General features: G+C 56.3%; 1 protein-coding gene across 1 annotated transcript in view; it reads left to right on the top strand.

Moving 5' to 3' along the window:
* SIRT6 (sirtuin 6) overlaps window positions 1–4,560 on the top strand; it is a 32,454-nt gene extending 27,894 nt beyond the window's left edge. Inside the window, exons 7-8 of the mRNA XM_075903015.1 lie at window positions 741–864; window positions 4,087–4,560. Coding sequence (XP_075759130.1) covers window positions 741–864; window positions 4,087–4,434 — 472 coding nt within the window. The 3' untranslated portion in view covers window positions 4,435–4,560. The remainder of the gene's footprint in view (window positions 1–740; window positions 865–4,086) is intronic.
* The last annotated feature ends 10,059 nt before the right edge of the window (window positions 4,561–14,619 follow it).

Raw genomic sequence — 14,619 nt, 5'->3', positions numbered from 1 at the left:
CGCATTCCTCCTTTGAAATGTACAAGAGCCCCAGTGGGAACTCTGCATACAGCCTGGGGCCAGTGGGAAGTCCCCCTGACTCTGGGCTGCACACGAGTGCCTGCTTTGAAATGTACAAGAGTCCCCAGCGGGGGCTCTTGTGCATTTCAAAGCCATGGAGCCCGGGGTCAGCTGGGAACTCCCCAGCTGGCTCCGGGCTCCACTGCCCCTTTGAAACGCCACCTCTGCATGTTTCAAAGGGGCAGCCGTGGAGGCCCGGGGTCAGCTGAGGACTCCACGCCTGGCCCTTTGAAACGCACAAAGGTGGCATTTTAAAGGGGCAGCCAGCACACAGCTGATCTGTGGATCAGGTGTGCAGCGGCTGCCCCTTTGAAATACTGCCTTGGCACTGCCACTTTGAAGTACCCCTTTCTCTTCCCTCCCCCCCCCCCCCGGCTTTTCTGCCTCTATATTATAGAGGCAGCAAAAGGGGAGTGGAGAAATCAACTAGTCGACAGACTATCCGATAAGCAAATGCCAGTTTTTAACGTCCCTAGATTTCACAGGCTCCCATTTTGAATGAAGTTGAGATGCAGTTTATGAGAATACTTGTGGCATGAGTCTCGTCGGAGGGACAGTAAGACCAATGGGTAGCGTCTGGCTGGGCCTCTGGCCTTCTGTCATCTTAGAGCCGGTGACTTCAGCCATTGAGACCGGCTCTGTTCCCTTTATGGGCTTGCAAGTCTCCTTTCTGCCCACAGGAAAGCCAACCTGTCAGTCACGCTGGGGACCTCTCTTCAGATCAAACCGAGTGGCAACCTCCCCCTCCTCACGAAAAGGAAAGGAGGGAAGCTGGTGATCGTGAATCTGCAAGCAACGAAGCACGTGAGTTCACATGCTTTGGCCGGCCCTGTGAGTGCAGAGCTGCCCAGTGGAAGTCTGACAGGCCTGGATTTTATTCCAGCCGTAGTACTCGGTACTTGTGGATGCTTGATTGAATCCTGCAAAAACGAGTCAGTCTGGGAGCCAGGCGGGATGATGCCGACTAGAGGAAATCAACCTAGTTCAGTAAGTAAACAGGTTGGGTCCCCATTGCTCACGACCTTAGGGCTGTGAATCAAAATAATCCTGGTGGGATCAAAACCCCCTCAGGTATCCCAAGGTGAATTGCGATCCGGCGTATTAATGAACTTCCCAGGAGTTAAGTCCTGGTGTGAGCCGATGGAATTTGACCAAATTATGTATGTTCTGACCTCCCTCAATTACCCTGATTGCTAGAATCCTAAACAACCAAGGCAGTTTGTTTCCCAGACTGTCCAAATGCATCAAGGACAGACGTAAAAACCTGCTCCGATCATCTAGTCCCTGTCCTAGGCAGGAGACTCTGCAGAACTCTTGGTGATTCAACCCGTCCGTCTCAATGTGTTTCCCAACTCCGAGTTCCCACCCGTCCCCTCCGGAAATAGAGACCCGTAGGACCTCTTACCAGAAACATGGGGATGTTTGTGACATTGGCCTGCCCGAAGCCCAGTATGTGTTAAATGGGTTATTCTGTGCTGTCCGGCCTCCATAGAATCAGAAGATTAGAGTTGGAAGAGGCCTCAGGAGGTCATCTGGTCCAACCCCCTGCTCAAAACCAGAGCAACCCCAACTAAATCAACCCAGCCAGGACGTTGTGAAGACAGAACTTAAATACCTCTAAGGACAGAGATTCCATCCCCTCCCTGGGGAACCCATCCCAGGGCTTCACACCTTCCTCGGGAAATCGTTTTCCTAATATCCAACCTAGACCTCCCCGGCTGTAACTTGAGACCATCGCTCCTCGTTCTGTTGTCTACCGCTGCTGAGATCAGCCTCTCGCCATCCTCTTTGGAACCCCCCTTTCGTGTGCTATCAAATCCCCCCCCCCCCTATTTTCTACAGTCTAAATAAGCCCAGTCCCTTCAGGCTCTCCTCATAAGTCATATGCTCCAGCCCCCTCATCCCTTTTGTTGCCCTCTGCTGTGGTCTCTCCAATGCGTCCACGTCCTTTCTGTAGTGAGGGGGCCCCAAACTGGACACAGTACTCCAGTTTGGCCTCACCAATGACGACTAGAGGGGAATAATCACTTCCCTCAGTTGGCTGGCAGTGCTCCTACTACTGGAGCCCAATATGCCATTAGTCCTTGTGGCTACAAGGGTGCACTGTTGACTCCTGTCCCACTTCTCGGCCACTGTAAACCCCAGGTCCTTTTCTGTGGAAAGGTCCCCAGCCTGTAGCAGTGCTGGGGATCCTTCTGTCCCAAGTGCAGGACTCTGTACTTGTCTAGAATCATAGAATCCTAGAGCTGGAAGAGACCTTAGAAGGCCATCAAGTCCAGCCCCCTGCCCACGGCAGGACCAGTCCCGACTAAATCAACCCAGCCAGGGCTTTGTCAAGCCGAGACTTAAACACCTCTAGGGATGGAGACTCCACTACTTCCCTAGGGAACCCATCCCAGTGCTTCACCACCCTCCTAGGGAAATAGTTTTTTCTAATATCCAACCTGGACCTCTCCCACTGTAACTTGAGACCATTGCTCCTTGTTCTGCCTTCCATCACTACTGTGAACAGCCTTTCTCCAGCCTCTTGGGAACCTCCCTTCAGGAAGTTGAAGGCTGCTATCGAATCCCCCCTCACTCTTCTCTTCTGCAGACTAAATAGACCCAACTCCCTCAGCCTCTCCTCATAGGTCATATGCTCCAGCTCCCTAATCATTTTGGTTGCCCTCCGCTGGACCCTCTCCAATGCAGCCACATCCTTCCTGTAATTGGGGACCCAGAACTGGACACAATATTCCAGATGTGGCCTCACCAGAGCTGAGAAAAGAGGAATAATCACATCTCTGGAGCGACTGGCAGTGCTCCTCTGAATGCAACCTAATATGCCATTAGCCTTCTTGGCTACAAGGGCACACTGTTGACTCATATCCAGCTTCTCATCCACTGTAACCCCCAGGTCCTTTTCTGCAGAACTACTACTTAACTGGTTGGTCCCCAGCATGTAACAATGCTTGGGATTCTTCCGTCCCAAGTGCAGGACTCTGCACTTGTCCTTGTTGAACCTCATCAGATTTCTTGTGGCCCAATCCTCCAATTTGTCTAGGTCACTTTGCACTCTATCCCTGCCCTCCAGCGTATCTACCTCTCTCCAGCTTAGCATCGTCTGTGAGCTTGCTGAGGGTGCAAACCTCATCTGGATCGTTAATGAAAATGTGTCGCTCCTGGACCTTTTCACATCAGGGCTGAAAGGCTCCACATTTCTAGCTGTCTAGAAGGTGATACTGAACATTTCACGTTCGTGAAATCTGCCCAGATACTGGTGTCTTAAACTACAGGAGGCATAATCCTGCCTCTTTACACTGCCAACTCCCCCCTTATTTCTGCATCAAGATAATTGGAATCTGTCTCACATGCTGCCTGGTCAGTGCAGAAACAAAAAACAGGACTATGTAGCACTTTAAAGACTAACAAGATGGTTTATTAGGTGATGAGCTTTCATGGGCCAGACCCACTTCCTCAGATCAAATAGTGGAAGAAAATTGTCACAACCATCACCTAATAAACCATCTTGTTAGTCTTTAAAGTGCTACATAGTCCTGTGTTTTGTTTCAGCTACACCAGACTAACACGGCTACATTTCTATCACTGGTCAGTGCAGAGCTGAGAATTAGTCCAAGGTGTGAGGCAAATTGCTAGGCGTTGCAATTAACACCCATGGCCTTTGAAAACCAGAGCAAAATCCTGAGAGTCAGAGGTCCCTTGAGAGAGAGCTCTCAAATTACTTGGAGTTTGGACTTCCCCCGAGGCTGCTCAGCTGTGTCCTAGGCCTCTAGTAAGAGGCAGAGAGCAGCCGCATGTTAGGGGTCTGCAGCCCCCAAGCTGCACTTGGGGCTTCTCTAGTAAAAGGGGTTCCCCAGTTTCCTCTATCAAGGCAACCAGGAAGCTGTTGGCTGGTGATCCAGAGGTGGGCCGGATCATGGCCGGGGTGGTAGCGCTCCAAGGCTCCTGCCCTCTGGATGCACACGTGAGCAGTAAGGCTGGAGAGACGCCAGCTCCATGACCCTTTTTCCTGTCTCTTGGCCCCAGGACAGGCAAGCCGACCTGCGCATCCATGGCTACGTGGACGAAGTCATGACACAGCTGATGAAGCAGCTCAGTCTGGAGATCCCCGAGTGGACGGGGCCGGCGGTGGTGGAGAGTTCTGCGCTTGTGAAGCCCGAACCACCCCTAAAACTCGACCCAGAGGCTCCGCGCCCGGCCAAGGAAGAGCCCTGCTCCCACCACAACGGCACGACGGAGGAGGCCGACGGGGCTTGCCCTGGGCGCGGGCCCTCACGCAAGGAGAACTGGGACAGTCTGAAACAGGAGTGTCCTGGCTCAGACCGCGGTCCCGTAGCAGCCAAGAGGGTGAAAGTGGAGTCGCTGCTCTCTTGACTTAGACTCGTCTTCGCTGCTGGTCGTTTGTCTTAGCAGCTCAGCCTGGGCTGCTTTTCCTACCGTCCTTTTTATACCTTTAAATATCACTCCCTTTTTGTAAGTATTAAATGTACGGCAGTGGTGTGTCTGTGCAGCTGCATCGCCAGTCGGGGCGGGGCAGGTCTCCAGCTACCCAGCACCCTGGCGAAGCCGGGGTGTGTTACTGCTGCTCTGCCTGCAGGGAGGTTGTCTGGCTGCTGACCCACACCCTGCTGGGGCAAGGTCAGCAGAATTCCCTTGGCTTCTCTGGCAGATCTGACCTAAGAGCTCCAAGGTCTGGCTCATCAGGAATGAAAACTCCCAGAGAAGCCAAAGGAGTTGCCCGTGAATAAGGGCAGCAGCACTTAGCCAGCTGGCTACACCCGGTAGCTGAAATGTGGCTGGGCTGATCCCTTGCAGATGAGAACTGCAGCCTCGCAGGACCCGGGACGTGGGTATCCGTCCATGGCATGGCCCCTGAGCCCGGCACCCAAGAGCCCGAGTTTACGCGCATACCCATCCTGCAGGAGGTGGGGCGCTTCCGTCCCATTGTACTGCCGGGCAAACGGAGATGCAGAGAAGTGAGGGTCACATTCTGAAGAGGCCCCATTGAAATCTGATGGGACTCGGCTCCTAAGCCAAACGCTACCCTGCAGGACTTGGCCAGTGGCAGACCCTGGCTCACCTCCCTCATTGCCCTTTCCCTCCCTGCCACGGGGCGCTCAGTCCCGTCGCTGACCTCAGCCCGGGGAGTGGGGTCTGATCGGCTCACAGGCCCAGCCTGCCTTGCTAAGCCTGCGTTCTCGCTGGCTGCCGGCCCTCGCGGACGCGCTCCCCATCGGAGCACTTGCGGCCTCGCTGCGTCTTACCCTGCACGCCTTGCAGGCTTACTGGGCGAGGCTCCCAGCGGCGGGAGGGGTCAGCCGCACTCCGGTTGGCACGTCTCTGGATGGCAGTTACTTCGCTCTACAAGCAGGGGCGGCTCATCTTCCACGGCTCCAGCCTGGTAGCAGGAATCAGTAACCAGCAGGGGCCGGTGCCTTCGTTGACCTAGCGCCATGCAGCGATTGCTCCGGACTCGGCGTAGGTACGCAGCTGTAATTGCTGCTGGCTGAGAAGAGAGGTGGCAGAGACTTGCTTTGTGATCGGAATCGGCTTCCTCCTCCTTACAAGCGGGGCGATCGTTTTTCTGATTTGAAGGTGGGCTGTAGGGAACGCACGCTGTGTGAGCCCCGCAGGCTCCATTCACCTCAGGCCTGCCGCCGGGGCCTGGCGAACCCCGCTGTAGCGGAGTGTACTTGCAGCACTGTGTGTCGCAGGAGTAAAGAGAGAGAGAAGAGGTTGGGGGGTAGGGGACCGGCTGAGGGTAAATCCTCAGTGTCTGTATAGTCCGACCGGTTTTCCGGTGCAGCCTGCATGTTGAGCCACCCAGGTATGGGTCTTTCTGAGCCACTTGGGGGAGTCTGGGTTGAGATGTAGAAACTCTGGGGGGCCAGTTTCCTGTCTCAGTCTCCCGGATGGAATTTGAAATGTCCTAGCACATGATGAAGATGCATCCTCCAATTTTATACCCCAATGGCTAACACAGCGGGGGGGGGGGGGGGGGGGGGGGGGGGGGGATGATGGGCGTTGCCTCGAGGTGCTGTGTAAAAATACAAAGATTGTGTCTGTTGGACAAGACTGAACCCTCCAGCCCTGACCACTTGTCACTCAAAGATCTCCTGGTACTTGGTGTAAGAGCTGGAGTTACCCTCAGTGACCTGACACTGCCCTCTGGTTGTTATGCCTACCCCTTGTCTGCCCTGTGGCTTCTACGGGATGTTAGTCTTCACTTCCTGTCCTAACCAGCCAGGGGTGTTCCTGTGCTCTGTTAAACAGCTGTTGGATCCACCCCAGAAGTGGCTGCATCTCAGTATTCCTTGCACAGCCCTTTCCTTCCCACAGACTGAAACTGGGACTGGCTGGACTACAGGTGTGGCTGGATCAGGGAGTCCCGGTGGAGGACTGGAGGCCCAGTTGGGCTGGCGCAGGGGGAAAGGCGGCCAGGAGCCCCCCCAGACTTGCGGGAGTCTGTCTGAGCTGGCAGCAGGGCGCTTGGAGCACCGGAGGACTCCGGCAGGATAGTGGTCTGCCCTGGTGGGGCCAGGAGCCACGGTGGCAGGACTGGTGGGGCTGGGAGCCACGGGTCAGCCTGGCAGAGCCGGTACGGCTGGGAGCCAGTGGGGAAGTTGGCAGCCAGACCAGGAGGAGCCTTTCTGGGGGCCAGAAATGAATTCCCCAGTCCAGCAAAATCCCTCGTTCAGGCCCCAGGGTGTCAGACCAGGGAGGTCCAACCTGTGCCAGGGATGATGCGACGTATCCTCGCGGCGTTTCAAGCAATGACAGATCCTCTGGCCTGCAAATTAGCTACAGCACAGGAGCAGGCCAGAAGCCCACAGCTGGCCAGGGTGGTGTGCGGTCTGCGTGGCCCCCCAGGAGTAAAACGCAGCTTGTGGTCCGGCTATAGCAGAAGAGCTAGAGGCCTGGCGCACTCAATCCACAGACAATTGCCATCGAAGGGATTACAATGAAAGTCAAAATGAAGGTTCGGGTCGGGCTCCTTTATTTGAATAGTATGTAAATATGTATGCAAATGAGGTGCAGTTCTTGGAACCCAGGCAAGTTACCCGTGGGCCCCCCTCAATAGGGATGTCATCGTGTAAATGACTGTACGATGAACCAATACGCCTAGGCTTGTTGGTTAATCTTGCTGACTACATGCATCCCCCCCACTTGCTGCCTCTACATCAGAGGCAGCAAGGGGAGCGGGAGCTGGCTTAAAAGCACTGGATCCGCTTCCCCTCCCCCCCACCGCACTGCTGCCTCTGAGGGTGAGGGGGGCAGGCTGGAGCCGACATGCATGGGGAGCTGGCTCCGCGGACCTGCCTGCCCCCCCCCCCCCCCGTTGCTGCCTCCTACATAGGCTGTGGGGGAGGAGGGAGGCAGGAGCTGGAGCTGGTGCTGGTGGGAGCCAGCTTAAAATCTGGTTCCCCCAGCACCAGGTCTGTGGAGCCTCTTCTCCCCTCATCCCCTCTCTGGGGCAGCAGTGCGGTGGGTGGGGGGCAGGGGACGCTGCTGTGAAACTCAGATCCCCCACAGAGAAGGGCAGCTGCCACCCCACACTACAGCCTCTGTAGGGGCAATGTTTGGGCACCCATCCATCATGGGTCCTCTCACCTGGTGGCTTTGAGCCCCTGGCATCACGGGGTGCTGCGGCAGCGAGTGCCATCCAGTCGGCAAGAGACGGGAAGGGGGGTGACATGCAACACCTGGAAGCTGGACTCCTGCACAGTCCCCTCTGTCCCTGCACTTTCCCCATTGGCTGTTCCAGCGGCCCTGCGGGGGCTGTGCCTGGGGATGGACAAGCAGGAGGCCGGAGCTAACGGTCCCCAGGGCACTCTGGGATAGCGGTTTGGCGCTGGGAGGGTGCTGAGCACCTTTGCCTGCCGGGGGAACTGGGCGAACGCCACCTGCCTCAGGCGGGGGTCGTGCGTCGTTAATGGAACGCTTCCCTGGGGCTGGACGGGGATGGAGGCGCTGCTGGATACAGGCACCTGTGGCTCCCCTGCGGAGTGCCCTCGTCTTTGGGCTCGGAGCCCAAACGTCCCGTGTCCGTGCTGCGATTCCCTGGGCCTGCCATGCCTCCCTGGGCGCCCGCCCCCCTGGTGATCTGTGGGTGCGAGAGCTCAGTGGGGCTGAAAGGCTGGGATGCTCAGTCTCCAGACGGCTCGGTGGCAGTGACCTCTCCTCTCTAGCCCATCAGCTGCCTGCACCGCACAACCTGGGGGCTGCTCTCGGAGAGGGTGAAGTGTTAGATTTTTGCTGCCATGGTGCTACGCTTGTGTAAGTGTTCCCCCTCCCCGTGGCAAAGGGCTGCCTTTGGTCCTCGCCCACCAGCCAAGGCCAGGATCTCACGGAGCCGGGCACCGCACATACACGCAGGCGGGGAGAGGTCAGTGGCTCAGGGCAGGCGTTCAAAATCAGGGAGGCAAAGGGGTGGGAGAAGAAACAGGCAGCGGGCTGCTTCATTGTCCTTCTGCGGAGGGGTTAGGATGCTTTAAGGAGGGCGCTATTCCCCGTGGAAAGGGAACCAGATAAAAGGCCCCTGCATGGTTAGTGCCAAGCACCAGTGGAACAGACTAGATACAAAAATCGACAAAAAAAAAGGATGTGAGTTGATTGAACGGGAAAGTGAGCTATAGACACCCACGTGCGTGTCCATGTCATGTGTAGGGCTATTCAAATGTATTTCTAACTAGAAGGCTTACTCAACATTGCCTGGCTGGTGGGGGGAGGGCAGGAGTCAGGGCAGGGCCTTGGGGGTGTGGGGGGCTCAGGGAAGGCGGGCGAGGGCATGAGAGTGGGGCAGGGGGTTGGGAAAACGGGGCTCAGAGCAAGGAGTGGGGGGCTGCTGGCTGCTCCCTGGGGACAGCCCAAGGAAGTGGGGACCACACCCCCTGCCCACTGGCTTGTCCCTGGGAGCTGAGGGGGGCTTCCTCCCTACTGGCCTGGTCCAGAGTGGGGGGCAACAGGGACTTTCTCCCTCCCCTTGGCCCTTTTTGGGGGGGTGGCAGGGTCTGTCTCTCGGGCAGGGGGCCTCACCCAGTCTGGTGGCAGGCAAGATGATGGAGCTCCAGCATTGCTAGCCACTCCCTTGTGGTATGGCTGCCACCGTGAGTATTGTGTCCCTCCGAACAACCAAACCTTTCCCTTTGCATGTTATGGAAAACAGTCCCGTTCTTGGCATTGCTGGTTTTCCTGGTACTACTAACCCTGACCTTGCTTTACGTTAGGAGAAGAGGAAGCTGCATCCCAAATTTGGTGGTCCTAACGCTTTCTGCTTTGGAGTTCTCAAACAGACTCCCAGACACAGGCAGACTCCCATATGGACAGATGCACAAATCTCTAAAATATCTACAGAGATTGTAAATGGAAACCATGCCTGAACTAAAATCAGAAGCTTGAGTTTTTCTCCCCAGTCTCTGTCGGTCTGTGGAAGATTTTATTTGTTTCATTTCTGCAGCCTGAGCGCTATTGACTCTGAGAGAAAAAAGGTAGCCCTCGTGGCGAGCTTTGCCTAGTGAATCTCTGACTGTTGCAAAGAAAATGTGGAGCAAGTCTGACTTGCGCAGCATTGCCTGCCTGAGTTTGCAGAGAGCCTGAAACAAGAGGCTACATGAAACCCCATGAACATGAATGGGGGCTGGTAGTGATACCTTTAATGACAAAATTGGCAACTGTTTCACTGCTCATTGAAGTGTGCTGGAAAGGAAGAAGGCTCATAACGTACTCCAGATTTTCAGACTTCATTTATTTTTCTGTTGCTGTGTAGTGGGGGGGGAGGGGGGGAGGCAGTGTGAGTGTGCACTCACTCTGGGTGTGCACACAGAAGATGAATAAAGCCCCATGTTGCACCCTAACTTCAAACCATCTTTCCTCTCTACCCTGTTCGTTCTTCAGCTCATGGGCTCATCTAGACCACATCCTTCTTTCAAAAGAGGGATGTAAATGAGCCCAATCGGAAGTGCAAACGAAGCACGGATTTAAATATCCTGCGCTTCATTTGCATATTCACGTCCGATTGCAGTTTCGAAAAAGGGTATTTCGAAAGTGAAATCACATGGTGCGTCTAGACTACAAAACTCTTTCAACAGAGGGATGTAAATTAGACACTTGAAAATTGCAAAGGAAGCCGGGTTTTGAGTTTCCTGCACTTCATTTGCATAATTGCGTCATAGCGCTCTTTTGAAAAAGTGCTATTTTGAAAGTGAAACTGCAGTCCAGACACGGTTCTTTCAGGGGGAAAAAAACCTTTTTTCGAAAGATCCCGTACTCCCACGTCTAGACTGCGCATTCATTTTTGAAATACCCTTTTTCGAAACTGATTGGCTGCGAATATGCAAATGAAGTGCGGGATATTTAAATCTATGCTTCATTTGCACTTTTGATCGGGCTCATTTACATCTCTCTTTCGAAAGAGGGATGTAGTCTAGACGAGTCGGGCTTTATGCTTTTCCCCTGCAAAGACTTCTTCCTGATTCTTTTGTCCTTTTCCTGGCCTGGAGGAAAGCTATCGTTCTAGAAGATGCGCCTGGCCATTTTCACTGGCAGTTTATGAAACTTTGGCCTCTGTCTGTCACTCTGCCTCTTGAGGGCTTGCTAGGTTCCCGGGAAATCCAGTTCAATCCCACAGAGCTCCGACTTCGGCTGCTCTTTGCTGTGGAAAGAGGTGGTGCTGCGGATTCTGTCCTCTGGAGCGTGGTCTCTGGGGACTCGTGTGTTGTTCATCTTTCCCAGCGCGAGCACTTGTTTGAAGAGGGTTGGTAAAATGGAAGACGGTGTCTAACGGCAAATTGACCTTGTGCCGAGGCTGTCCGCTTGGTGTGCGGATCGTGTGGCTGACAGCACTGGGGGATAATCGCAGCGGGGCAGAATTCGCCAGAAATGAGCATTACCGAGGCACACGGAATATTGATGTATTCCACGAGGGCTCTGGCTTGTCTCCCCCTGTCAACATCTTGTTCCCGGCTGTTAAGCGGAACTGATGGAGAATGGCCCCACTCCCAAAGTTTGCATGTCATCATCGGACGTATCAGGTAAGATTTATCTCACAAATTCTTTGCTTGCCCGCTCCACGCCCATTTTTAGCCGGCCTTCTGCCCAAAAAGTGCTCTCGAGGCTTTGCCCGAGGGGTGTGCCCCCGGCCTTCATTCTTCCCTGGCTCTCCCTTCTCTGGGTCTGCTTCTTTCCTACACACCAGCACCTGCTCCCTTCTCCAAATACCCCCGAGGCCCTTCTGCCTACGTGGTTCTAATTTCTGAATCTCCCATCGTCTCTTCGCCTAAACGAAGGGCAGTGGCGACATCGTTGTTCCAATGAGGCTTAGCCCAAACGATCGCAATATTTGAGCCCCTTTTCCAGGGAAAACACTTAACCAATAGTCCTGCAGCACCTTAGAGAGTAACAAAACATGTAACTGGTATCATGAGCTTTTGTGGGCACAGCCCACTTCCCAGGAAAGCTCACGAGACCACTTACATGTTTTGTTAGTCTCTAAGGTGCTGCAGGACTATTGGTTGTTTAGGTGTTTTCAGTTACAGACTAACACGGCTCCCCCTCTGAAACTTTTCCAGTGAATTAGAGTGGGAGGCAGGGGTGCCGGGAAAGGGCCCACGGTGCCGCAGCTGGGACAGGGTGCACGCCGGGGGTTGAGTTTGCTAGTTCTCCAGAGGGGGTGTTGAAAGAGGCTGCAGCTCACCACCACCAGAAGCAGCAGCAGCTGTCGCCTCCAACAAGAGACTCAGGCCACTGTTGACTAACCCATCGGAAGAGGCGAGAGCAGGGGCTTCCCAATCCTTGGTATTCCTAGGGGAGCCCCAGCGCTTTGCTGGGTATGGTTGTTATTGCTGGGGCCTTTAACTCCCTGGCTCTGCCCCTCCACCTGCAACTGTGTTAGATAATTAACTTGGGTGCTGCAGAAAATCAGGCTGGTCATTTGGTGTGGTCGGTGCTAATACAAAGGGAAAATTTCACCACCCGCTGGTTGAAGGGATCACCCTGGGGCCTGCCCACCCTGACCTAAGAGGTGGATTTTCAGAAGCTCACAGCTTCCACTGAGGCCGCTAGCTGAACTGGCCGGATTTCCAGCGTGCTCCACGCCCGCCAGCTGCCCCTGCAAACAAGGGGCACGGAGCTTTTGACCCTCGGCTATGGCAGCGCCGCTCCGGGGGAGCCAGCGGCTCATCCCTGTAAGTGACAGGAGCTCTGGGGCAAGCCCTAGACTCATGGACCCTGTGCAGGCGGCCTGGCTTACGGCCTCGCTGGGAGATGGGAGCAGCAGGGGCTGAGACAGGCCAGAGGGGAGGGGAGGAGGTGGAACAAGCCCCTGGGCACCCCAGAGTGTGGAGATCTGGGTAAAGCTCCTGCAGCACCATTGACATCCCCAGGTCTGGCTTCAGCCCATTGTACCCAACGGGGTCCCAACGAGCAATAAGCGGGGGAGGGGTGGCTTTCCTTGCCGCTTCCTCTGGAGCATGGGGTGTTGCTCAGGGCCCTTGGGGTGCCCTGCTTGTGACTGTGCATGCCACGTTTGCAAGGGGGTGCCCTCCCCCTCCAGGCTGCTGTCTGAGGACATGGCACCAACCGGCCTAACACAAGGCAGCCGGGCTGAGCCCAGCCGCTCTGCAGCCACCGACTTGCCCCCAGCAGCTGCATCCTCCCTGCAGCTGGGCTCTAAGGGCACCTGAGGGGTTGTGACGCTCACGGGGTCAATAGCAGCCACAGATTTTGTGCTGCAGTGATGGGGGGGCCAAGGGCCCTAGCTGCAGACAGCCCGGTGGCACTGATCAGAGTCCGATCGCAGCTCCCGGCTCCCCACTGCCTGTGGCCGGTCCCCCTGCTCAGAACGTCTCTGTGCCAGGCCAGGAGAAAAGGGGCTGAGGGCTCCTGGGAGCAGGACTTGTCTTTTCTGCCAGGGGGTCTGATCGGGGGCGTGTGAGCACAGGGCTGGGGTGTGTCACACACACTGTGACTTGTTTTCATTCACCAACACAGACGTACCTTCACACACCTATACATGACACATCCACAACACACACACTCACCCCAACACACACCCCAACATCCACACGCTACAACACACACACACACCAACACACACACTTCAACACCCCTCACACACCCCAACATCCACACAACACACACATCAACATGCACACGCCAACATACACACAACACACGCACCTCCCCACAACACGTACACACGAGCACACGCACCAACATACACACATCCCAACACACACACACACACACCAACACACACACTTCAATACCCCCCCACACCCCAACATCCACACAACACACACATCAACATGCACACGCCAACATACACACAACACACGCACCTCCCCACAACACGTACACACGAGCACACACACCAACACACACACTTCAGTACCCCCCCACACACCCCAACATCCACACAACACACACATCAACATGCACATGCTCTTCACACGTCAACATACACACACACACCAACACACACACTTCAAGCCCCACCCACACATACTCCAACATCCCCACAACACACACACCTCCCCCAACAAATACACACGAGCACACGCACCAACCTACACAGCCACACGCTCCAACCCACACACACACTCGCAGCCCAGCAGCAATATAGAAACAGCGCTTGTACCCCCTTCCCCGCCTCTTTTAGTGGCTTCTCCGAGAGACTCGCCGGCTCTGCCCCGCTCGGCCTGCGGCCCCGCTCCCGGCTTTGGGGGGCACGAACGGCTCTCCCCCCCCCCCCCCCCCGGTGCCTCTCTCCGCCCCAGCGCGGCTCCTGGCAGCCCCCGTCCCCGGGCAGCGGGGAGTCGGACGGAGCAGCCGCCCACAGCCCAGCTCCGCCTGGGGGTCCCTCCCTAGCTGCGCCGGAGCTGTCCCGGGTGCTGAAACCCTTGGCCCGGGGCCTCGCAGCCGCACGTCGGGGGAAGAGCGGGACAGAGACTCGCCTGCCCCCCGCACACACTCGCCCCTCTGCTCCCTGTGGGGACGGGGAACCGGTAGCCCGGAGATCCCCCCCCCCCCGGAGCCGAGCCGGTCTCCAGGGGCCTTGTCCCCCAAACACTTGGCCCCCACGTCACTTGCACAGAACCACTAGACCCCCCCCCCCCAACTCCCCATTTGGTGGCATTTGTACTCCGGGCCCCACAGACTCCACTCCGCTCCCCCCCCCCCCCCGCGCACAGCGCCCAATGGACCGCCCTGCCCCCCTTGTACCTGGGAGCGCCCCCCCTTTGGGATCGCCCCCCCTTTGGGATCGCCACTTGGGGCACGAGGCGCTGTCCATGCCCAAAGCGGGAGGAGAACTGGCAATCGGATTGGACAAAAGGAGGGAGGGGGAGGGGCAGGGTTGGCACCGAGTCCCGGAGAGACCCCAGCTGTCCCAGGCTGTAACCCAGAGCCTCAGGGGGCCTCACCCGCAGCACAGGGGCTGGGGCAGTTTCCCCTGGGCCAGCAGGGCCTTGCCCGGCCTGCAATGGGCTTTGCTGGTCCTTGGCTGAAGGAAGGGATCCCCTTCAGCACCTCTCGAGACTCCCTTCTCACCAGACAGGGCTA

Source organism: Pelodiscus sinensis, chromosome 19, assembly GCF_049634645.1.
Source record: "Pelodiscus sinensis isolate JC-2024 chromosome 19, ASM4963464v1, whole genome shotgun sequence".
Taxonomy (NCBI): Eukaryota; Metazoa; Chordata; order Testudines; family Trionychidae; genus Pelodiscus; species Pelodiscus sinensis.
Note: the sequence above shows the minus strand (reverse complement) of the source record. Positions and strands in the feature narration are given on the sequence as shown.